Source organism: Nyctibius grandis, chromosome 1 (genome assembly GCF_013368605.1).
Source record: "Nyctibius grandis isolate bNycGra1 chromosome 1, bNycGra1.pri, whole genome shotgun sequence".
In the NCBI taxonomy this organism is placed as follows: domain Eukaryota; kingdom Metazoa; phylum Chordata; class Aves; order Nyctibiiformes; family Nyctibiidae; genus Nyctibius; species Nyctibius grandis.
Genome location: NC_090658.1, coordinates 31,945,142 through 31,969,648, shown reverse-complemented (window position 1 = coordinate 31,969,648; position 24,507 = coordinate 31,945,142). Strand labels below are relative to the sequence as shown.

The following is a 24,507-nucleotide window of genomic DNA, read 5'->3' as shown; positions in this document are numbered from 1 at the left end:
AGAAATGAAGGCTTGATCCAGACACAGCTTTCTGGACATTGCTGTGGTGCCAAGCATAAGTAGAGGAAGGAGTAGCTTCTGTTGTGGACCAAGCAGTTAATGATGCTGTATGGAGAGGGAAAAGTCTTGAGTTTCATAGTTAATGGGAAGTTTGTGTTCATGGCACTCATGCCCATAACTGTCTGGGTTGAAAGGTCAGAAGTTGTCAAGACTGTAGTGTGGATCCCAAATGAAATAGCAAAAAAAAGGAGAGGATAGAAGGATCTTCACTTGTGTTTCATTTAAGCTAATTACTGCAGTGACCATCTGGTAACTAGAGCATAACTTTTAAAAGAACCTGTATACGTACATAAGTGTATGTGCACCTGCATATGCCATGGGTATATCTAAGGAGCTTATCATCGTGGTGATAACATGGTGCAAAGAAAGGTGAAGATTAATAAATTGGCATATCTTCTCTTGAAATACTATCTTTTGACATACTCAGCTGTGGGGCACTTTACCATGGGTTGCAGTTAGTGCTGTTTCTTGAATGGTTTGAAACTAATCTAAGCAAAATACTATAAATTTTATTGTAGCAAACAGCTACACCTTTGAAAGAAGTACCCAGCAGAACTAAAACTGAGGATCCATTCCCAGTGTATGTAACTCTATGGAGCTGTATTTAGATTATAAAATTAAACCAATCTGAGTTAAGGTTGTATTTCTAGTTGAAGACTGATTTGTTCTCCTAGATTTACTGTTTTCAGTGATGCTAGGATTACGGTGACCTTTATTGGATTTAAAGACTGGGTAAGTATTGAGTGTAACCATAAATTTATAACAGTTTTTGAAATAAATCATTAAATTGACCGTTTGTCCTTGCTTTTACAAATATCAGTGAAAATGTAGACAAGATTTAGTTGAAAAAGTCAGGTCAGTTATAACTGTCATTTAAACGGGAGTTGTTATATTGCTAATGAACTGCACATGACAGAAACATATGGCTATCGCTTCACTAGCAGAATTTTTAGTTTAATCCCATGGCTATATAGTCTACAGTACTGTGAAGTTAATACAAAGGAAGATCTGTTGTCTGCATAGCTGTAAAATAAAAGTCAGATGGTATTGGATTTCAGTATCAATGCCTAGCAGTTGCTTTTATTGTGGTGACCAAAAAAAAATATTCACATGCTCCGTGGATAGCTCCTTAATTTTTTGTTGAAATACACAGCCTATTTCTGGTACTGTGTTCACAGTTTTACTTGGTAAATTTTCATGTTTCCTAATACTTTACAAGACCTCACTGTAGAACTGTTTCTGGGATTCCCTATGTGATGTTGTTTCATTGTATGCTATTTCAGTGATGACTCTACGAAGAGGCAGTCTCCTGTTAGATCTTAAAAACAACATATTGCCACTAGTTAGTGGTTTTGTTTAATGTATTCAGTCTTAATTAGAGTGGGCTTTTAGACAGCTTTATCTCATGGCTAAAACTTGAACTATGTTTATGGTTAAAGCAGTGCTTCTCAGCCTTTTTATTTGAAGCTAGACGTGATATCTAGCTTAAAATATTTTCATCAACCATTCTCATTCCATAATATCTTTATTTTCTGTTTCCAAAGAAGTAGAAATTGATGTATTAGGTGGTTTTGGGGCAGAATGTGCATGTAGATGGTTTTCTTCTGTGACTGCTGTGGAGGTGCAGCATACAAAGTGAAAACAGTGGGCCAAAATTTCAACTATTCTTAATATTCGGAAAATAGCAAGATAGGATAGGCTTCTACCATTATGTTTGGACCCCAGAAGTAAAAGATGAGACACATTTTATTCCTAGATAAACACCATAAAGTAAAAAAAAGAGGAAATTTTGCACATGAGAGATAAAGACAGTAGAAGCAATTTTACATAGGCTTGAAAAAAGCAAGTTACTGATGGTGGAAAGATTAATTAGAAAAATTGACCTGAATTTGGCAATTTTAGAGAATTCCCAGAATGCATGTGACTTGAATCTTCCCTCTCCCTTGATCCTTAAAATGCTATTGACTACAGTTTTGTCACTGATAAACACAACTGTTTCATAAGTAGCTTCTTAGTAGAAAAGGCTTGATAGTTTCAGACTTGCAGCTTGTACATAGGAGTTTAAATATTGCGATTTAACATCACTGTTTTTAATCTGTTTTTTTTTTGATGATGACGTCTTAAGTATTGTCTTCTCATTTGTTTTCTGGCAGTTACTTTGATTTTCTTATGCTATTTTATTTTTAAAGTGATTTCCAAATCTGCACTTTTATTAAGCTCTTTTTTAAATTCTTAGTTTTTTGTCCCCAGGGAAGTATCATAGTGGATCCCACTATAGGTGTAGATATGCCACACAAATGAAGGACTACATTCTTTTGAAACTGATGCCTGTAGGGAAACTGAGGTTCATGAAGAAGTGGGAAGTAGAACAGTAACTGTCTGTCAGTCCACTCGTAACTGTTCATAACAGCAGGGTGGAACCCGGTGAATAGCCGTCCAGCAAATCCAATCACTTGTGAAGTTTGAACATCGAACTTGCATTATTTCAGGAAACTTCTGAAAATAATTTAGTCTTTAATTTCTTAAATTCACTGTTTCAAAGGAAAAAAAAAGGAGGGAAAAAAAGGAAAATAAAACTGTCAAATGCTTTCTCCTATAGGACAGGGTAAGAAACTTCCAATTCGAATTTTGTTGTCACAATCCAAGTCTTGCTCGTATGTCATGACATCGTCATCCTTGCTGAAGAAAATAATGCTCAGTTTTATGGACAGAAAGCTGAATATCTGACCAAGAAGAGAGAGTGTTCTGCTATGTTGATTTGCACATGCTGGGATGCTGTGCTGAAGCTGTTGAGCATGTGTGAGTAATTTCAGGCCTTGTGAAAGCACTAAAAGTTGGATTAGGTTTGCCAAAAATTATCCCTTGAACCTTTGAACAGATGATATGAGAGAGAAGGTGTCATGAAAGACTTTGCAAATTCAAGGGCAGTACAATATTAGTAGCCTTTGAACCTCCATCTTTTTCATTAAAACACAACTCTACGTGCTGTAAAAGAGTTTAACAATGCTTCTCAAAATTCTTTATTCCAAGTTTGTGATGGATGCACTAATGGAACAGATAGGGGAAAAGATCTGGTGATCTTTTCTGAGTCAGTAATGAGCGAAATCTCAGTGATGGAACTAGTCTTTCATCTGGAAATATGTGATACATTATTCTAGCAACTACTACTTTAATTCTTTGGGACCACATCTGAGTTGGACACCTTGTGTTTCAGGCACTGTCTTGGGCAAGGTAAACAACAGATGAGTCAACCTTAACATGAGCAGTACACTGAAGTACAAGAGTTACTGTCTCACACTATAAGTTCCAGAGACCTCTCTTGACAGAGAATGTCACAGAATGTGACTTTTTTATTATATATAGAGCAAAGACTATCCCTGTTACTTTTTCCTCACATTATGCAGCTGATTTACATACCAGTAGAGCTGTGAACTCTTGAGAGACCAATATCATAATCATTTTTGACTAATACAGCTTTTATCCCTCATTCCAGCATCCTGCTTAACACCTGTAGCAGGATCCACCTTCACACAAATGCGAGAAAAAAAGCTGTTTCTCTTCTTACTGGAAGAACTTTTTTTTTTTAACAGTAATAGGTTGTTACTCTTCATGACAACTGTACACATATACACTTGTGTGCATGATTACACCGAGCATGTTGTTTGTTGGAATGATGAATGTTTGTAAATAGGGATCAAGGGGACAGGATGCTGGAGCTTGCATATTCTTTGTACAAAGCAGAAAATGCCCCACACAAACACACACTCCTTTAAGATCTTGTAGACATAAATGTAATAATGGGACAAAGGGATAATAGAGTTCTCTCAAAAAGAAATAGAAATATTATACACTTGGAATGGAAATGCATAATAAACAGTTTGTGACTCAGAAGTGCTGTGGACTTTAATAATAAACATTCATGTTATTCTGAGGAAACAGCAATTGACTAAACTCATAGCGGTTAATGCTTTAAGTATTTGCACCTTCTGTTAAAAGAAAATATTTCATATTTTTAAATGAGGTCAGCAATACTAAGCTGCAGTGATGAAAGAGCACTAAGCAAGTGTAACGTTGCTTGTTTTTACCTTACACTTTGATTATTCACTTTTTCATCTGTGAAATCTGGTTGGTACTTCCTGGTTCACTGAAGATCTGTCTCAGAATATGGCTTTACTCTGGCATGCTTGTTATGACCCATGTAATCTATAGTATTTCTGATTCTGTAGAGATATTCACTGAACCAGGAACATACAAGAATATGTGGAGAGTGGGGGAAAAAGCTTTTTTTAAAAAGTTGGATTGATTTAAAAAATCAACACTTATGCTGACTTCCAACCACAACATGGTTACAGAAATACTTGTCATAGATGTCTCTTTCACTGTACTTTAACTTTTACTCTTTTTTTTTCTTTTGAGATTTGTTAATTGTACCAATGAGCCATTTAATTTCCTTTAAAAAAATACTCTCATTAGTGTCATGCTGTCCTTCTAAAACAGCTCTCTGCCTAGGATTCGTACTTGCACGTATGCATTATAGTCTTCCCAAATATAATTCTTACCTCTGAATCTTCTTTCTGTTGTGAGCCCTATACTAATCTGTTTGTTTTGTCAATTTACATATATAAAATATAAATATCCGTGTGTAGAAAATCTGTATTTAGTGATTAGAAGGTTGGTGTGGCAGGAAAATGATTTTATTTTGAACTGTATTAAAGATCTGTTTGTACTCTAGTTAAGTACTCAGGCATTTATTAGCAGATCTTGTTTTCCACTGGACATGAAGGCTGGGTATTTCCACTGGATATGAGGGCTGGGTGTCACGAGAAAAGGTGCAACCTCTTTTCACTTGTGCACTGCGATAGGACAAGGGGCAATGGACGCAAGCTAGAGCACAGGAAGTTCAACCTCAACATGAGGAAGAGCTTCTTTACTGTAAGGGTTACAGAGCACTGGAACAAGCTCCCCAGAGAGGTTGTGGAGTCTCCTTCTCTGGAGACTTTCAAGACCAGTCTGGATGCATTCCTGAGTAACCTGCCCTAGATTGGTCCTGCTCTGGCAGGGGGGTTGGACTCGATGATCTGCAGAGGTCCCTTCCAACCCCTAACATTCTATGATTCTATGAGATGATTGCTCTTTGGCCTCTGCCATGACATTACTATTTTTAAAGAGATGGGAAATCAGTAAAATGGGGGAGAAGAATGCAAATATTGCTTTCTGAATAAATTACAGTCCAGTCGTCTGAAGAGTTGGCTGGAGAGATTCAAGTCTCAGTGAAATCCTTGTGAAGGATTTGAATTCAAAGTTACCCATGTCCCCAGATCGTAATCTGGGAAAGCAAGCTTAAAAATGTAGGGCTTACATTAAAAAAAGGATCATAACTACATGTTGAGGAAGCAGCTTGATAGCTTTGGGAGATTTATAGAGAAGGAAACTACATGGAGGTGACCTGTCATAAGTCATCTAAATCAAAAGTATTTTGTGGGGTTTTTTATTTATATTTGCTTGTTTCTGAGAGCATTCAAGGTATATTTTTACATTTGGAAATGTTGTAAATCCACTTTATATTGTTTCAAGTAATTCAGACTATGTATATATATACATAGACTATACATACATATAAAGAAAAAGTTCTTGTCTCATGGTCTTTGGACATGACAGTCCTTTAAAGGGTGGGTATTGATCTACGTTTTTAGTTCCTAGCACACTTCTTCTCAGTATTCAAAGTGTAAAAAGTAGATAACAACGCAGAGGTAAGTGTGAAAGAATTGTTGTTTAGTGACTGTTGTTAGCAAGGAAGTATCTTGGCACATGGCAAGGTAATATAGAGAGTGCCTGAACCCTGACAGTCCTAGAATTAATTATATCACTACATAAATCTTGAGTCTCCATTATTGATAATTTCAAATGAAAATTCTAAATAGAGAACATCTAAAACACTGGTAAAAATGAGTCCCCCATGTGCTGTACACACATACACAAATATAAATACATACAACTGAATGTAGTGTTTGCCCAGAATCAGCATGTCTGTTACTAGCATGCAAAGCCCAGAAGAACTAGGTAAAGCTGCCGCCTCCTTCACTCTCTTTGCCTTGCTGTCCCCAAATTATTCCTGATTTAGGATGCCAGTGTTATTAGTCCCAAGTATTAATTTTAATACTACTTGTCCTTTGCTTGTTGTTTACCCATAACTTTCTAACAAGACTTTTTAAGGTACTCAGAGCATGTTTACCATATATACAACCTTTTTGTAAAAAAGTCGATGATTGTTTACAACTGAGGTTTAAACAGTCATTTGTCTAGGATATGTGCTTATAAGGAAACATTTAGATTTTCAGTCTTATTCTTTCAGCTGGATTCTCACACTGTTGCTCAGGTTGTACTGTCCTTTGTTCCACCAGTAGCACCACTGATGCCAGAAAAGTACCTGATTGCAATATTTGTTGGTAGTAAAAATAAGATCTGGATTTTTGAGAATTGTTTTGGTGGGGCTTTTGATTTAAAGACAAAAAGTTGTTTGTCAAGACATAGCAACATTAGCTTGGTCTGAGTGAATGTTGCTGTGGCTCACTGTTTAAGAACAGGCAAGGTGAGCTCTAAAAACTAAGCTTTGAAGTCTCCAAACATTTTGTGTGTCCCGTTATCAGCTGGTGCTGGCGGAGACAGGGGATTGCTTTGCTTGAGGTTTTAGGAAAGGTACAGTGGTGTTGGCACCTCTTTCCTGCCTAGAAAACTTAGAGTAATAGGGGCATCTTTCAAGTTAGCATACTTTTTTAATAAAACACTACAGTTTTACCATTAAAACTTATACAGTCTGCTTAGAAATCAGGTTAGAAGTAAACAAAACAAAAATTAAGGAGCTCTCTGTAATGTTGGATAAATTGGGGTCCAAGGAAACAAAAGCACTTTTTTGTGAATATATGGAAAAATCAGGTCTGAGACTGCTACTGTAGTGTCATTAAAACAGAGCTAATAAATACAGTTATTTGGTGAGGACTTAGAAAGATTCAGTCAATGTGATGGAATGATCCTCTCTTGCAAATGTACTTTGTAGCTCTTGTTTCTACATACTCATTTTATATACATTTTAACTCACTTGGAATCAGTTCAGAAATAATAATTTTTGACTGCACCTAATATTAATTTTAGACTGTGCCACACCTAGGTTATTTATTTAAAATTTGAGCCCCAAACTTGCCAAAATGTGGTTTTGACCTTTGAAGAAATCTGCCTTATTTTCTGAGATTGTGTTTTTCAGACCTAAGCAAACAGTATTGTTGTGGTGAAAGTGTCGTGTCACCACAACTTTTTCTGCTGTCAAACTAAATTAACTTTATCCACTTAAATGACATTAATCTTTAAAGTTGTGAATCTAACATGTATTTTCGTGGACAAGAATGTTATTCTTTCTTTTTAACCATTTATTTTTTCTTATGCTTTTCCTAACAGCGTTTTTTACCTAACTCTGACAGTCACTCATATTGTGAAAGCTGTGATTCATTACCATGACCATAATAAAAGAAAATGGCATAGGCATAACAGATCTCAGGGTTTTGATTTAAAGAAGCACAATATATTTTTATGTGAAAGTCTGAAAACAAAACCCCGGGATGTTACTCACACTTAAAGAAAATACTGTGTTTTCGTGTTCAGTTGCTGTTGCCCAATGGTATACTTGGAGGTCTTGCTGATACTTTTTTAATGTTTAGTAGATACTTATTTAAATTTGTTTTAATGAAGAAAACTCAGTATCTTATCCTATAAGCAAGCTCTTCAGATTCTGCAAAGTTGTTCCCAGACTATGATTTTCTCGTAACTTTTAAAATAGGAATTACGCTGGGCTCAAATGCGCTTTTTGCCCAGACTGAGGCGAGTGTTTTGCTGCATTACCTTGGGAGAGGGGCTGTGTTTGTAACACTGCGATGCCATGGGCAGTGCACACAAGGTAACTGCCTTTGTTTTAATTAAAGATCCTATTCAAAGAATCAGCATTCCTTGATCAGACCTGGTGGGTTTCCTGGAAGACAGGAGAAACAATTTCCTGGAATAATTACATATTCTCCCTAGAGTGAAGCAGATTTCTGGGTCTTGTTTGCTACTTCACATTCCTTAGCCTGCTTTGCCCTAGTTTTTCTATTTAATAAAAAACATTAGATTTAGAAGAAGGTGGGAGAACATGTAACTGCTTGTATCAAAGCTGTCTAGTGAAACTGCTACGCAGTAAGGATACGAGTTGCTTGTGCTTTATTTGACAGTTGTTTTTCACATTATTGCATGCTGTCATTTGGAGAGAAAAGGCCAAACTTTGGTAACCATTGTGATGCAAGTAGCCTGTTAGTACTAATGAAGTAAATAGTGTTGTGTATTCTTCTCTGCTGCAATTCACATTTCAGCTTTAAAAAAACAAATTCTGTGGTTCACTTCTCTGATCAGTTGTTAATAAGTATGGTTCCATTACAGGTATGTATCATGCAAAATTACATGGGTTAAGTTTTACCGTAAGATAAATTACCTTTCTGAATGCATGTTATTCTCATGCATTTCTCCTCTGGAGACCTTTTTTCTCCAGAAGGGATCCTGAAATACAAATTTCACACTCAACTTCTGTGAATCTGACTGACTTCGTAGGGCTGAGAGGTTACCCACAGTCAAGTAAGTGTCTGTTTAAACACTTTCACTTGTCATAAGCTGGCTGAAGGTGGCAAGATCAATGCTGACTCAGTCCTCCATGTTCTCATCCATATTATGCCTTTCTATTCCACCTTCCCCCCAACCTCCATCACATTACACAAGTTGTTAATTGGATTTATCCTTCACTTATATTATTTTAAGCAATCCCTTCCCATTTGCTGGAGCTTTCCATCCCCTCAATTACAGTCATATCACAAAGACAGTTATTTAGCAGTTGTAAGAGTCAAAGAGGTCAGAAACCTCCAGGAAGAGGTAGGAATGGTCAGCTGGGAACTTTCTGAAGCAGATTTGGCCTGACCATACAGTCTGGAGGCTTCTACAACATCAGTCACCTCTATGTCATCTCCTTACCCAAAGGAACGTCCAGTAGGTTGAACAGTTTGTGTGCTTTTTCTTATCTCACTTTTGTCTCCAAACCAATTTTGTTTGTACGTAAGGTACAAACTTAACAGCACTACCAGAAGTCCTGCTCCCTTGTCTCATTTCCTACCATTTCCCAGGCCAGAAGCTGCTTGTCCTCCTCAAAGCATGCCAGTACTCTTCCCACGCGTCCTTTCTACCAAATTTTGAATTTCTTTTCCTCTCATTCTTGCTTTACAGTTAATGTCACTAAACTGGATTCCTAATCCCAGGTCCTCAGTTTATACATCAGCCCATTGCAGGGTCTTTTCCCCTAGTCTTATGCCCCTTACCTCTCAAGTCTTCCATGGAAAGACAGGTCCTCCACTGCCTGGGATAAGCCTGCAGTCACTTACTGCTTTGTGTGTTGCTGTTTGGTGCAGGGAATCACACTTGCATGCCACATAGAGAAATACCTCCTCTTGAAAGAATAATCAGAAGTTGCAAGGCGATTCTTTGTTGATAACTAAGAAAAGGTAGTAACTGATTTTCCAGAGTCTGCATCTTTAAGGAAAAGGAACTGTAATGTACAACTTGGTTGGACTCCAGGCACAAGAGGAAATGGGTTATAGCAGTTGTGACTGTGTGGAGCAGATGTTTTGGTTGGACTGGCTATCAACCATCTGACTCATAATAAATTGTCAGTTCCAGTAAATTCCCAGTTTTCAATTACAGTAGGTAGGACACGAGAAAACAATGCCGTTTGGATGGTGTATTTAAAGTGGTTTTGACAATAACTTTCATAAACAATTCATAGTGACTTTGTAAAAAGATTAACTATTTTTCAAAGGGAGCAGCTGTAAACATGGAAGCGTGCATTTCAGTGTAAATTTTGACTGATATGAATGAAAACTAACAAATGTTTGTTTAGACAGTGCTGATACAATTAGAAGTAGCATTTTAAGTTTTACTTTGGAGTCTTGTGATACCTGAAGTCTTTTTCTGGAGTTTTTTTGGGGAAAAAAAATTCTAAATGCCTTCAGCCTTCCATTTTCATCTGTTCTGTGCTGCATTTGTATTTTCACATGGCCTCTTGTTCTTGAGTTTCAAAAATACGTACTAGTTGAACCTTTCCTCTGCACTGGCTAAGTGGACAAAGGGTGAATTAGTATAAAATACCATGAGCTTTCTCTTTATATTTTTCTTTGCAAAAAGTTTTATTTATTCTTGTAAGTTATTGCTAGAAGGTCTCTGCAATAGAAAAAAAGCCTATGGGTTGAAAATCTTTAGGTTTTTTTTTATTTTCTTCCTTTTTCACCACATTGCTTTGCTATGTATATTTTCCATTTCCACAGCACTTTGGCAGTTTAGTCAAGGATCAGTCCATACTGTGCAAAGTACTCTGTAAACATAGGAAACCCCTTGCAGTTCTTGAGAAAGAAAACTATTTATTTTCAGTGTTAAATGGTGTACCAATTTTTTTTCCTGTTTGATTTGAATGGGCATTTTCTGAAATGAGGAAAAGATTATTTTTTTTAAAAAAGAAATATGTGGTAGCAAGATGGCGGAAAGACACCTTGAAAATCTGTATTGGATCTTTTACATTGCAGTGTGCTGGAGGTTTGTTTTTTTTTTTTACTATCAAGCATGAGGCTGTTGTGGAAAAAAATAATAGGTGTGCATTATCACATGCTTAACTAATGGTTTCAAACATTTTTACAAACATTCAGTTTTTAAACCTCAAAATCCCTGTGGCACAGGATGTGCTCTCTGTTTGGTGGAAGTTCATTTTAATAATACCTTCTAGAGAGTCTTGTGTGGAACAAGTTCTGTGAGTATAAAATTTTACTTTAATGTGGCAGTTCGAACCTTGGATGCTAATATTTATAGAAAATTGCCATTCTTAATTTTTACAAAATCAGTTTTTCTTAAATATAAAATTAATTTTTAATAATATCCTCTAACATTAAGTGTTGTGAGTTAAATACAAATTATGAGAAGATGGCTACTTAAGTATTAAAAAATATGTTGTGACTTTAGTTCAACAGCCTCTTTTTTTCCTAAAAGGAAATAATATTGCCAAAGCAATTGGATGTCACTCTCTCTTTTGAAGCCAACTGAAAGATAAAAATAGAGGTGATTTTTGCTTTGCTGCTCTGTTTAAATCTGGCCTGTTCTTTGAGAGCAATATGCATGCAGAAATGGGAAAGGGGAATACACTGCCCGGGCACAGTTTGATAAGAAGCATTAAAACAACCTTTGCCTTTGGACACTTCGGTGTAATGGAAGGATCTCAGCCCCTGTTATGGGGAAATGTCATTGCCTGGTAATATAAGGATCCATCATCTCACCTGGTCACTAAACAGGTAGAGATGACAAGAAGAGAGATCACTGAAGGAGTTAAGTTATGACTGACACAGACAACATCAAAAAGGTCTGTTAGTTGAAAAGCTTTCCACAGTTTATCTGTAAGACGTGGTTTTGGTTTAGTTTTATAAATGGCGGTTGTAACACACATACTAGGGTTGAATGCAGTTCCAACAAGCAGATTCTTGCATAAATAAAAGCAACAGAGTCTGAAAGGAATAAACAGTATGGTGTCAGATACAAAGGGACTTCATCGTAAATTTGTGGCCACCTGAGCAATAACATTGAGCAACTTCATGGTGTTCCTGCATTGCATCTTTTTAAAACCTACAGGAATGCTGATTTTTTGCATCTTTTTAAGTTACAATTTTCATTTCTCAGGTATGTTGGCCAAAAATATGCATCCATTTGAAAAGTGGTAGTTACAGAAGAATGCCACTTTCTGTACTCAAACGTGCATTGAACAGTAGCTTCATGAATGTAATGCAGTGCTGTGCTGGCACCAGTACTTGCCGTAGTGTTTGTTGTCTGTTATTTTTGTAAATGAAAAATATCACATGTCTCAGTTTATTGCTCTTACTGCGCACATCAGCTTATTGCAGCTTAACATGCAAAGATAATGGGATGATTTATGTTGTTGTGTTTTTTTTTTCCCTGGCATGAGTCTTCATATTCAAGAAGCCACTAGTGAGTGTAAAAAATAGAATGTAGTATTACTGTATGTGTTAATGGATGCTGTAGTGGTGTTCACCTGATCTCTTTTGGGGTTGATTGTTTTTTTACTTGTTTTGATTCTCTTTGATCAGTAAGTACCTTGATGCTATTCTAGAAACTGTTCTTATGCATGATGTCAGTCTGTGTGTGCACATCAACTTAAGCACTAATACTAAATACAAGATTAAATACGTTTGGTTTTGTCCATGCAGCTTGTAAAATGCATGTAGGTTCTATTCTGTAAAAACAGATTATTTGAAAAGAATTACAAACAAAAGAATATGGTCTCAGAAGAACTGTATGCGTACATGGGTGAATGTATTATATGTACTGGTCATCTCTTGAAGAATGCCCATTAAAATAAAATCTTTTTAATCGTTAGCGTTACTGCTTAATCTGTCTTAATAGTTCTTTTCATTTGATTGACAATTAGCAAATTAATGGGAAAAAGCCAGTTAATGCCATACTCAGCTTCAGGAGTAAAAGCTGTTCCTTATTTAAATTTTTTCCCTGATGATGGAAATATATGAAATACTGGAGAAAAGGTTGAGGGGGGGATTGCACTCTTGGGTGTTTTTTGTTGTTGTTTGTCTCATTGAAAAAGGTTTTGTAATCGGTGCCAGTTCTTCTGCTATAGGTGATAGTACCACTTGGAAACGTAACACTGAAGGGAACATTGTGGGTCACGAGATCCCGTGTGTTGCTGTTACAGGCAACCATGTCATATAGTCCCATCCATAAACTGAGCATACCCCAACAGGACAGCAGCTAGTTTTTGTCCTCACCACTCACATGGAGTGTTGTCCTGCAGCTTCAGGTTAAAACCATATTCTGATTTCCAGCCATAGTGTGCTCGTAACCATTTTACAGGCATTTCTAAAAGTACGCTTTTCTTTCAGCTGTCAGAAGTGAGCTGCACACCAAGGCAGAATTTAAGAAAACACTGTCAGCTCTGTCTCATTTTTCGTCTAAGACAATTAGGCTTTTTTAAGACCCATTCTTCCCTGCAGCTTATCACTAAGTTCCTTGGCATGTTGTGTTCTGCACGTAATAGCTGGTATGCGGTTAGTCTCTCCGGACGTTAACAGTTTCAGTCCTGCCAAAGCTTCAAATGGCACGAGATTGTCTTCCTGAAACCACTCAGCAGGCACTTCAGTTTTTTTCTCCCCAGATAGGTCAGGATCTCCTAACAATGTTTAAGTGGTTTGCAGGTTCCTTCCTCCCAGCTGCTTGTGGGACAGAGCATACCAGGGCACACTGCACCATGTTGATCCTGCTTTGAGCACATATCTGCTGGGTTATCTATTTCCTCTCGTATTTTTCCAAAACGGATAAAAACAAATGCATCTTGGCAAGTTGCTATGTACATATGCACAAACACGTTAAAGGACTTCTCTGTGAGCAGCAAGTGGCACCACATTACTTGCTGTCGATGAAGGTGACTGCACTGCTAACTCATTACTTTCTAACTAGAGGTCAAGAGCCTAAATGAAGTTCTGTGTAGCCAAAATACACTTGTTCGTACTGTATGTGATTTATGAATTGGAGAGATGTCAGGTCCTAACCAGAAACAATTTGTTCTACCTGATCTCAAAACTGTAGCTGATTGTTCTGATACAAAGAAGGCTTCAACTGTGAATGCATTAAGATTAACTGTCATGATATTTAGCATGGATTTTTTTTTTTCTTACAGTAGTTTTTATAGCGTGTGCAGTCTTTGCTGAAAGTAATGCATGGGTTTAATTTCTTGGAGACTTGGGGACAATGACTTCTAGATACAAATTTCTGATCGCAAAAACATTTTTCCACAAGAGAAGTAGGCGTTGCATGCAGCAGAAATTTTGGACCATATACTACTTTGAAAAATAACAATTATAAAATCTGTGGTCATAACTCATTGATATTATAATAACATTTTTAAAAATCTTTGGCATATGCATCCGATGTTAGTGTTAAACCAAGAATTCTTAAAAATGAATCTGCATCTGTACAGAAATATGTAGTTCAGCTAATTGAAGAAGAGCTGCACTACTATACACTTGCTAACACGGTAATTTTATTTTGATACTTTAAAGGAAATTAAGCATGGCAGTATATCTTTTAAATACTAATATAGTAAGAATAAATTTGCAACCTGTTTTTGAGTGCTTACACTTTAGATTCCTCACTTAGATATCTCCTAAATAAATTGGTATTTGACTTATTAGCTGTTATTTGTAAGCTTATAAGTACTCAGTTTGTTATTTGCCATTTTATATTTATTATTTTTTATGTACAGGATGTGAATGAAGATCCTGGAGAAGATGTTGCACTTCTCTCCGTTAGTTTTGAGGATGCAGAAGCTACTCAGGTTTTTCCTAAGCTGTATCTCTCCCCGCGTATTGAACAGTGAGTGAGACAGTTTTTTTCTGGAGTGTTCATTCTATTTCGTCTCTGAACGTTTCAGTTTTTTTACTAATATATGTGTGAAATGTCAGCTAGGCGATACCATCCTGTTGCTTTAAATTGCTTAAAGTCATAATGATTACTGCAAGTATGTGTGTGGTGGAGAAATGACAATCTTCTTTCAGCTAGTTCTGTATCTATGGCTGGATCACATATGGATGAAGAAAAGTATCACTGGTTACATGTTATATTCTTGTAGCATCATCATCCATGAAAACTATGCTATGTTTTCCTGTAGCAGTATATTTTGAGTGCCTTTAATTTCTTTTCCTTTTGGGGAGGTAAGTTCTCTGTATAAATGTAATACATTTGAATAAAGTATTGTTGTAGAAGCTAAAGGGCTTTATTAACTGTATTTTAGGAAGTTGAAGCTTTAGTAAGTTACCTTTTTCAGGAGAATATTTGAATATTTCATTTTAAGATTGTTGAACCTTACTGATCTATTTACCAGTTGACAAACAGATTTGTTGAGAAATTAATTTCTACTCCTAAAATTGAAGAGTAAGGATTAGAAATCAGTCTACTTTCATTACATTTATCTTCTTCCATTTCTGGAATTAAGAATGTCTTAATGCTCCTCCCTTCCTTCAGTATCTCAATCTTGTAATGTCTGCTTCAAAAAAGTAACTGCATTAGGCTGTTCAGGTATACAACAGTCAAGCTGGTCTGGCGTTGTTTCAGTGATGCTTTGTTTTTCTGGTTAATACTGCAGTGACTTTCTTCTAAACTGGTGATGGCACTTCTGGGTAGAGAACAAAAGATGGGAAATACTGACTACCACAGTTTTGTAATAACTCAGTGATAAAGTTTGTGTGAGTGAAGGAACATGATATCTTGACATTTTGCTCAAGAGAGCATTGGTCTGGATAAACTGTAGGGTGCAATTTAAAAAACAAACCCAAAGATTAGGTTTAGATAAAGACATAAGACTTCCCAGATATTTTATTTAAGAAAATGTAGGTTACACATGCATATGCAAACACACACACAATATATCTAGCAGCTGCTACATTTCCATATTTTTTATCAATTCACTACTTTTTGTCAGCATTAATTGAGAGAATAATTGTAGTCAAACATGTAATTATTGTTCCATGTTCCAAAGGATTCTTCTGCTCAGCTGCTGTTAAAAGCAAATGGGCTGTCACTAGTTTCCATTGTATTTTCAGCTTTAGACACTTGTTGATTCTTAAGTGTGTTTCAGGCCACTCAGGTATGTCTGTCTAAGTGACCCATGTGCCAATGAATACATTGCTTATTTTCCCACTTTCAATGGTATATTTAGAAAGATGTTAACCTCTTGATACCAAGCAGAATAGCAATATAAAGGAACACTTTGTCTTCCTACAAGTGCTGCATTTTCTGTCAGTGCCCTAAAGAATATCTGATTTTAGATGTGTGACGTAGAGCAATATAGCAGAAAGGTATTTGGGTGGTGTTAGTACATATCTGACATGTCTGACATATTTATGGCTTTGTCATTTGTAGCTTATGTAGTCATATTAAAATCATGCCAGTAAACCCTGGAGTTCCATGCCACACCTTGTCACGTTATCTGTGTATCAAAGTAGAGGTACTTCACTCGTATAACTCAATCTGTCCTCATGCATTTGTGAGGTATTCATCACAGTATCTAGATACTGGTAACCCGTAATGCCAGAGTTGCTTGTGAGCTGTTGCGCCTTCCTTTATTCTACTGGCTACTTTTTATGTGCCATGAAAAAATGTATGGGTGTTTTCAATGTTTGTTCGATTGCACTTTAATAACAAAGATGTAGTTGTCTCTTGTTCTTCCCCAAAACCAATCTCTGCTCTGCTTAGCAGGGCTGACAGTCTAGATATTTAACTTTCCAGTGTTTGGGAACTGAAGCAACAATGCGTACTTCTTTATACGTTTTGCCAAAAGAACAAAAAACCTCAAGAAGCCCTGAGGATTAGTTTAATGACTTGAGGCCATGGCATGTTACATTTGAATTGTGTTCTGCTTATAAAAGTTCTTTCCTGCTGCTAACAGTAATTGCATCTACAAAAGCCATGTAAGCAAATAAAAGTGTACTTTTTTTATGCAGCAGATCTTGAGGTGGAGTAAGTAGTAGTTGACAGTTCCCAACATAACATTCCCAAGTACTCAACAAAACAGGAAAAATAACAAATTCCCACAATTATTTTGCTAATACTAAACTCTGTTCACCTTAGGAAAAACAAGCAAACAGGAATAGCATTTTCCTGATGTATGAAAAAACATTTTTGGATAGAAATGTTTCAGCATTGTAAAGAAATAAGAGCAAAGGGCCTGTTTGTGTAACATGAGTTATCTCCTGCTTTCCCAAGAGATTTCTTTGCTTTTGTGCTCTACCATATAAACATGCATTCCCACATTGCATTTTATAAAAATGAGACATACCCACATATCTTGTCAGCGAATTTGAGCCCTAGCAATATGAATATAGTGTTTTTGCTTTGAAGGGTTATTGTAAAGCACATTTGCTCTATTTTTAGATGGATGGTAAACATAATACTAGTAAAACTTTGACAGGTCTTTGTCATAGACTCTGGAAGAGAGATTTGCAAAACGAGGGAAATTTCCACTTTTTATGGTTCGGGGCTAAGATGTTAGTACATTGGTTGGCTTTAAAAAACTCACATATTAAAGCAGGGGGTAAAAATGCAGTAGAGAAGTATTGTGGCTCATTCGAGTCAATATTAGTGTTCCATTGACTTGCATGGTGTGGTGTCTGGCTTCAAGAGTGTCAAGTCCAGTTCTTACAGTAAAAAAACACCCCCACACTTAGGGATGGGAAGCATTTGTGTTAATTCATAAAAATCTCAGCAATAATTATTCGTAACTGTACCTGGTTTAATTCTTTAATTAAAACTTGCTAATTTAGAAACATTCCTTTACGTACTAATTGTTCAAAACATATTAACAGCAATTTCTAGTTAATGTTTCCTTAATTTGAAATCAATCACTTAAAGCTTTCAGTTTATAATTTTAAGAATTATTCTTATTCTTTTTTGCACTGCATCAATAAGCAGATAGATGCCAATAACAGTCCTGTTAATGATTTCAAAAATTAGATTAAGTTAAAATGAAATGTGGAGTATTTATGATATGTGTTTTGTTTAAAAACTACCATCATAACTGTAGTATCATAAAAACAAGTTTCTGCACGCTTTTGGAGGAAGTGGTAAGCTGGAAGAGCCCACAGACTGACCACCCAACTTGAGAGGCTGGTGCTTGTCAGCATCTGTGAGTGTGTGTCCCCAGCTCGTCCTGCTCCTCCTCACATCTCAGAGTGTGGGACTGGCCTCAGGGTCCTCTTCATCCCCCGCTGACGGCTGCTGTGCTTTGGGGAGAGGGTCAGAGAGCTGAGCAGTGTCAGTACCTGAGGCCCCTCACTTGCTCATCCACCTGACCTCCTCCTGCAGCTAGGTAGGCACAGGCGTATTCTGAGTCTGCTTCTGCACAACTCTGCACAACGAGGAGCTGCTGGGGTATTTACCCTTTATATCTCTGTCGCATTGCCATGCGTTATTCATAATGTCTCTAAACCTGTCAGTTGAAAGCATCTTACTTACTCAAAATTATCTTTCTAGTGAAAGTATACTAGATATTGTATGGAAAGGAAATTTGTAATAAAAATATCCATCATATCTTTGGTTTCCATTTATTAAAAGTCACTAGACTCTAAATCCAAGGAATCAATGTGAAATTGAACAGCTACTTTCCATATTAATGCTTAAAATGTGTGTCAGCACACTATACATGAATGTGGATTGGAAGTATTCTTTTTTAAAAAAAAAAGGAAGAAAAATGTGATGTATGCATTTTTTTCCCTTCATGAGTCGTCCATGCTAAAAAAAAGTTAAAATGGGTTCATCTTGGTTCACATTTCAAGAAAAAAAGATGTAAGGGTAGAAGCACTGTTTCTCACTGAATGCTGTGTTCCCTGGATTCACATAAATAATCCTGCAATAAACACTGTTGTCCTGGAGGGCTTTTCTCTGATAAATACGCAGACGTGAACATGCTAAGAAAACCAGCTGTCAGTAGAACTTGTTTTGCTTAAACAGATCAGGCTCCATGCTTTGGGGACTGAAATGGTCTTTTTTACTGGCCTGGGAGCTATGCCAGAGGGTTCTTCGTGACTGAGGGTGGTATGCAGAGTTCGGTGACTGCATTTAACCTTCTCATACGGGCAGGGGAGAATAACGAGAACCTGGTCTGAACTCTTAGACTATGAATGTTTCTGTATGCTTTTTGCTGATGAAAAAAGTATAGAAGAGAAAATGAAACACATATTTGCTTTAAGGTGTTTTCTGTCTTTTACCTGTCCTTTCTGCTGGGAGTTGGAGGAGGAAAGCCATAGAATTATTATCCATCTGCTGCCAGGTACTGCCTCTCGCTACGTTTGAGATGGAGCAGTGCAGGGGTGCTGTGAAGGGCTTCACCTTTAACGTTGGCATGCCATACTGCTGAGTGCACATCACCGGTTGAAGCCTGTCTCTAAATGATGGGTCATGTTTAGGCCTTTTTATCTGTCTTTGTAGAAGACAGAAGTGAGAAGGTCTACTGTTTGGCAGATTAAAGTGTGCTTATTCATCTGAGTTGATGATTGCAGTAGAATTGTTAGTAGACAGCCAAGACAGTCTATGATATCTTCAAATCCCAGAGCATCTTTGCAGACGTGGGAAGCAGGAACTACTGTAGCTTTGCAGGGCTTCCACTTCCGTTAAGCCTAGTTTGGTCACACCTCTATGCAGTGCCTGGCCAGTGAGTCAGTGGTATCTCCTGCCTGCTCTATGTGCCATGTCCCCATCATGCAGATCTTCTGAAACTATAGCCAGTACCGTAAACTGATTTCCAGTCTGACTTTGCAACTCTTCCTGTGCCTAAAAATCATCTGTTTTGCTGCAGCCACCTTTTGATGGCCAGTTGACAGCTTCAGAAGAGATCAAGGTAGACTGGGATTGACAGTCAAAACAGATTGACTTGTACTTCTGTCCCAGGTGTTCAGCTGTACCGGCTGTTCCTTTCTTTTCTGAAGAACACACACAGAACAATTAGTGAAAATAGTTACAGAAGAACTAAGATTTATGTGTCCGTCATCTAAATGGTGCTTTAGTACTGGGTATGTTATGATGTCCTTAAATGGTTCAGTTAGTGAGATTTTAAAGATGTTTTTCTTTCAGTTAGAGACTAAGCAATTACGCCTAATCATTGAGGTATGAAAGACTTGAAGCAGTTTCGTGGGACTGATTTTGTTGCTAGGTAATGAGGTACCAGTTTCTCTGTATAGGAGATAAGGGGCAGTTGGTGTGATGGATGCTTTGTGGCAATCCAGAGCTCAGCATTGCCTCTAGTCTCAGAGCAAAACGTAGAGTTGAATGTTGGGAAAGATTTGTGTCTTCCTGGAGGTTTTGCCAAGTTTCCCTCAGAGTGCCAGCCTGTATGCATTAGGTTCTATAACCTGATGGTGGAGGGAGTATTTTTACATGATGTGTCAAGTACTTTACACCTTAAAGGATTTTCTTGTATGGTAGAAAAATATGTATAGAAAATGGAATGAATAAGAAATTACAAAAGAAAAGGGAAAGGTGATTCAAGACAGCCCTCTCCAACTCCCTTCCTCTACATACCTCTGACTCTGGGGTGGAATGGTTTACAGAAATTTCAGTAGTTTTAAAAACATTTGTTTCCTGTAAATACAAATCTTTTCATTCAGACGTTGCATTTCTTCACTTGTGTACATATTTTATTTTAGGCTACCCTAATTAAACATACAATTCTGTTTCATGTTATGTTGTCATATGCTATGAGTATACCATGTTTCATTGTAATAATCCCTGTTTCAGCGCAGGCATTTCTAAGTACCATTGTAAAGCTGTACTCTTCTAAAATATCCTCCTCAGCCTTTTTACTGTGGTATCACTGATTCTAGGTGTGTTTACCCTCCTACAAGGAGAGATAATGGAGGAAAAAGGGAACAAAATAATTTTTCTTTAGGGCATCAGACAGTATTCTTCATAAAGGTGTTCTTGGTTGTTTACTGTTGCCCATATGTTTAGACTTGTATCTTTGTACATTGAGATTGTCAGAAGCACTTTTAGTTAGTCAAAACTAATTCTGGCAATGACATTGAAAATTACTGTCATCTCAGTTACTAGCTAGGCCAGTACTTAGTACTTTTGAAATCTTCCCCTGTGTTTGCAATAGGGATTTTTTTAAAAATTATTTTCTTAGATTGCATGTACTTTGCTACTGGAATTCATTTTAGTTTTACAAAAACTCTGACTTTTCTTTTGATACATCAAATGGTTTTGGCTTTTCTATTGCCTATGTTGTTCTTACAGTTTGAGGGGTTGGAGGGTAGTTTTATTGCCATTCTGACATCCCTGATGCAGTACTGAAGTGCTTTCTCAGGTATTTCCCCAAGACATTAGAGCACACACAGCAGATTTCATCTTCCTTTCCTGAAATATTTTTGTAGGAGAAAGGAAGCCTGCTGAACAGAATCAATCCATGTTGGTACTGAACTGTTTGTCATAGGTAGCAGGATTTTTTTTGCACCTAAGAATTAATAGGAAACTTTTAGGTTTTTTATGTAAGACCTTTTGTTCTAAAGAACTGTGTGGGCCAGCTCTGGGGCCAGCTTGAATTCCTTGAAGTGTTTCCCGTAAAATTAGTTAGGCTGACCAGAGAAATTTGAAACAAGTGTAATCTCTTTTCATTCTATGGTTTATAATATGGCAGTAATAGAGCAAGCAGGAAGGTCTGGTAACTGGGGTTAAATGTTAACCTAAAAAATTCCAAACTAGGTCTTTCTTGAAAATGCAATGAAAAAATCAGGTCCTACCTGAATTGTAAAATTGATTTGTAGGGAAACTTAACTTGGAGTTTGTCTAGTGCTAAGTTAATTGTGGTTTGATAGATAATGTGCTCCTGTTAAATACTACTTCAAAAACAACCAACAATGAAGTACAGAGTTGCTGGGAAGTCACAATTGAAGCAGTAGTTTCTCTGTTGTTAAGCATGCTTAATTCCACAGATTGTCTCTTCAGAATGAAATAGCTCTTGCAGAAGAAAAGTGCTTCAAAGTTACTGACTGCATCAAATTTAAAAATTATCTGACAAGTCTGAGACTTCTGCCAATTTATCCTTAAATGTAGTCACATGAGCAGGTAATGGGGGGGTTTTCTTTAAGCTGGAAGTTGAGCTTTTGCTGTTCAACTGTATCCATTCTAACTGGGTATTAATTACCAAAACTGACAAACAGTAGTTACAATGAGTTAAGTAGATTTTTGTCTTGGCAGCAAATGCAGTGAGTATAGAAAGGCACATTTACTAAGCAGTTACAAAAACTCAAATCTCCTAGAGTATGCTTTGAACCTGCTTTTGTTGCCACGTGGGTATTTTTCCCAGTTCTTGATGTAAATCCAAACCCATCACTACAGAATGTGATATCATCTTTTAACATTTTGCTGAAGCTGATTTTTGCATATTGGGATATGTGGCTTGCTTTCTGAGTATGGTGACTAAGTAGTTTGTTTTCAGGGAACTTCACTCTAATTGTGATCTGCACATTAATATTCTGTTTTCAGACTTTTCCTATTTTATTATTTAAAACAGTTAACAACAAAAAGTCAGCTACTGTTAATGCTTGCTTCCAGATGGTCATGTTCAATAGGTACAAATCTCTGACCCCTTGGAAGTGAAGAGTTAACGATTTTCAGATAAAACCTCTAAAAAATGTGAAACACAGAACTAAGTTGTATATGAAAGACCTCAGTTTTAATTGCCTCTGGTGTTGTCTTCTTCCCCCGCAACTGGGGAGACCTGGCAGTACCAACCAGGAATCACATTTTGGTGGGGAACTCGGTGGCTCGGGGAGTGTAGATTGAGGGGGATGGCAGAGGAACTGACCTGCAGGGAAACCAGTGGGCAGGAGGGAGACCATAACTGGAGGGATCTTGGTCGCATTCACTGTGTGATCAAAAGAAAGGGCTGAAGTGTGTCCTTCGAGATTACCAGAAGACCTCGTTCCCCTGCTGACCTGCCTTTTTCCCATAAGTTTCCGCACCCCACAGTAGTTACTAGGTACTCCCTCACAGTTTTCCTCGCTTTCTGCCTCCCTCTTCCCTGCCAATAATCAGTGGCATTTTAAACTTAATATCTTCTTGAAAGGAACTTTAATAGCTCCTTAGTTATCCATTGTAGGAAGATGCCATTTCCCAAAAAATAAATTGTGGCTGATTTTTGCAACGTGACTACTGGGTTTCTGAGGGTTTCCTTTTCCCTAATTATTATCAAGAATGTGATTCATTTTATTGCTGATTTCATTCAAGGCATATGAGGCAGTCACAGTCTGTCCCACTTAGTTAACTACATGAGCTGCTCAGCTCACGTGAATGTTAGCTGAAACCCCGTTTCCTTTCAGCACTTGCATGCTGGACCCACCTGGAGAATATGTATAATAGGCATATTCCGAAATGTGAGACTTTTTGTTGAATAATCTTTTCCTCGGTAACAGATCCCCTTTCAGAAATACTGAGAACTTCTTACCTCAGAGCTTTCCTCTGGGGAATCCCCTTATCAAATCACAAGGATTTGTTGACTTGTAAACCCAACACAGGCATCCTGTAACTATACTAAACTTCAGCTTTCTTTAAAGTTTAAAGTGCAGATTGTAGGCAACTTAGAAAAGTTATTCTTTAAATGGAAAGGAGTTGCTGCATTTTGTAGGTTTGCTTTTTGAAAAACATGTAAACTGCTCTTTGTAGAAAGCAGAAACAGCCAAAAACATAACTGTGCAGAGCAGGGCTTCATGTGAGTCCCATACATTGTGCATCTTTCATTCCTCTACAGCCAGCACTTCTTGAGGACTAGCAGGACCTGATTAATCTGCAACCTGGAAGAAACACATAGAGGTAGTTAGAGTTGGCCTATGGGCCACCTTACCTCCAAGGAGTTGCGTACTCCTTTTATGTTTAAAGAAGGTTGTTTCGTTCTTGTTTTTGTTTTTTTTCTTCTCAATCAAGAAGAAATATTCTTGTACGTGTAGTCCTCTCTTGTACCTAAAATGAGTATTGCTGCTCCTTGCTCTCTTTTGTGAAAAATCAGTGAATTATTCTGCAGTCTTCAAGTTGTCACAGGCTACAGCTAAACTGTGGGACCCACATCTGAGGTTTGCACCCTGGTCAAATTCAAAACCGGTGTCAGGAGAAGACCTGGATGTTCAGCATCCCACTTCCCACCCTGATTTTCGTTGGAAGAAACCTCGAGCACTTGGATAGGGAGGAACTTGTGTGCTCCAACAGGTCTTTGACCTGGATGATTAAGAGCAAAAGCTCTGGTGTACACTGTGAAGGACACCTGCCTTGCATTGTTTTGGGTTTTTGGAGTTGTGAGATTTTCTTTTTTTTGGTGCAGTTATTGATGCATCTAGCTAAGAAAATTTGGAAATGCTTATTTAAGACATTTATCAAACATGTTGTGGGCTAGCAGTGTTTCGAAATCCTTTAATTTCAGTGGATTTATAAACCATTCCTGTCTTCCATGATTTCTACTAATCATGTAGCCAATGTGCTAATGGAAAAAAAAATGGCACCTTTTATGTATAGTTTGGAAGACATATATGTGTGTTGACAAAGAATATTATAGAATTTAAGTCACAGATCTCATGTGTGACATTTAATATGTGCATGCAGTATGTGTCAAACATCCCACGGAGGAAGACAAATTAAATTTGGCAGGAACTGGAACTTCAGAACACAAAAACGCAGATTCTTTTTCACTGGATTTTAAAACTAAATTCTTTGAGCTGGTTTCTGGTCAGGGGCCACTGAAAATATATGAGGAGGAAACTTCAGCTATTTAACAATTTCAATGGA

General features: G+C 37.3%; 1 protein-coding gene across 1 annotated transcript in view; it reads left to right on the top strand.

The window, feature by feature from the left end:
- The window catches only part of BABAM2 (BRISC and BRCA1 A complex member 2), a 176,354-nt gene that overhangs the window by 82,629 nt on the left and 69,218 nt on the right, over window positions 1-24,507 (top strand). Inside the window, exon 7 of the mRNA XM_068416036.1 lies at window positions 14,450-14,559. Coding sequence (XP_068272137.1) covers window positions 14,450-14,559 — 110 coding nt within the window. The remainder of the gene's footprint in view (window positions 1-14,449; window positions 14,560-24,507) is intronic.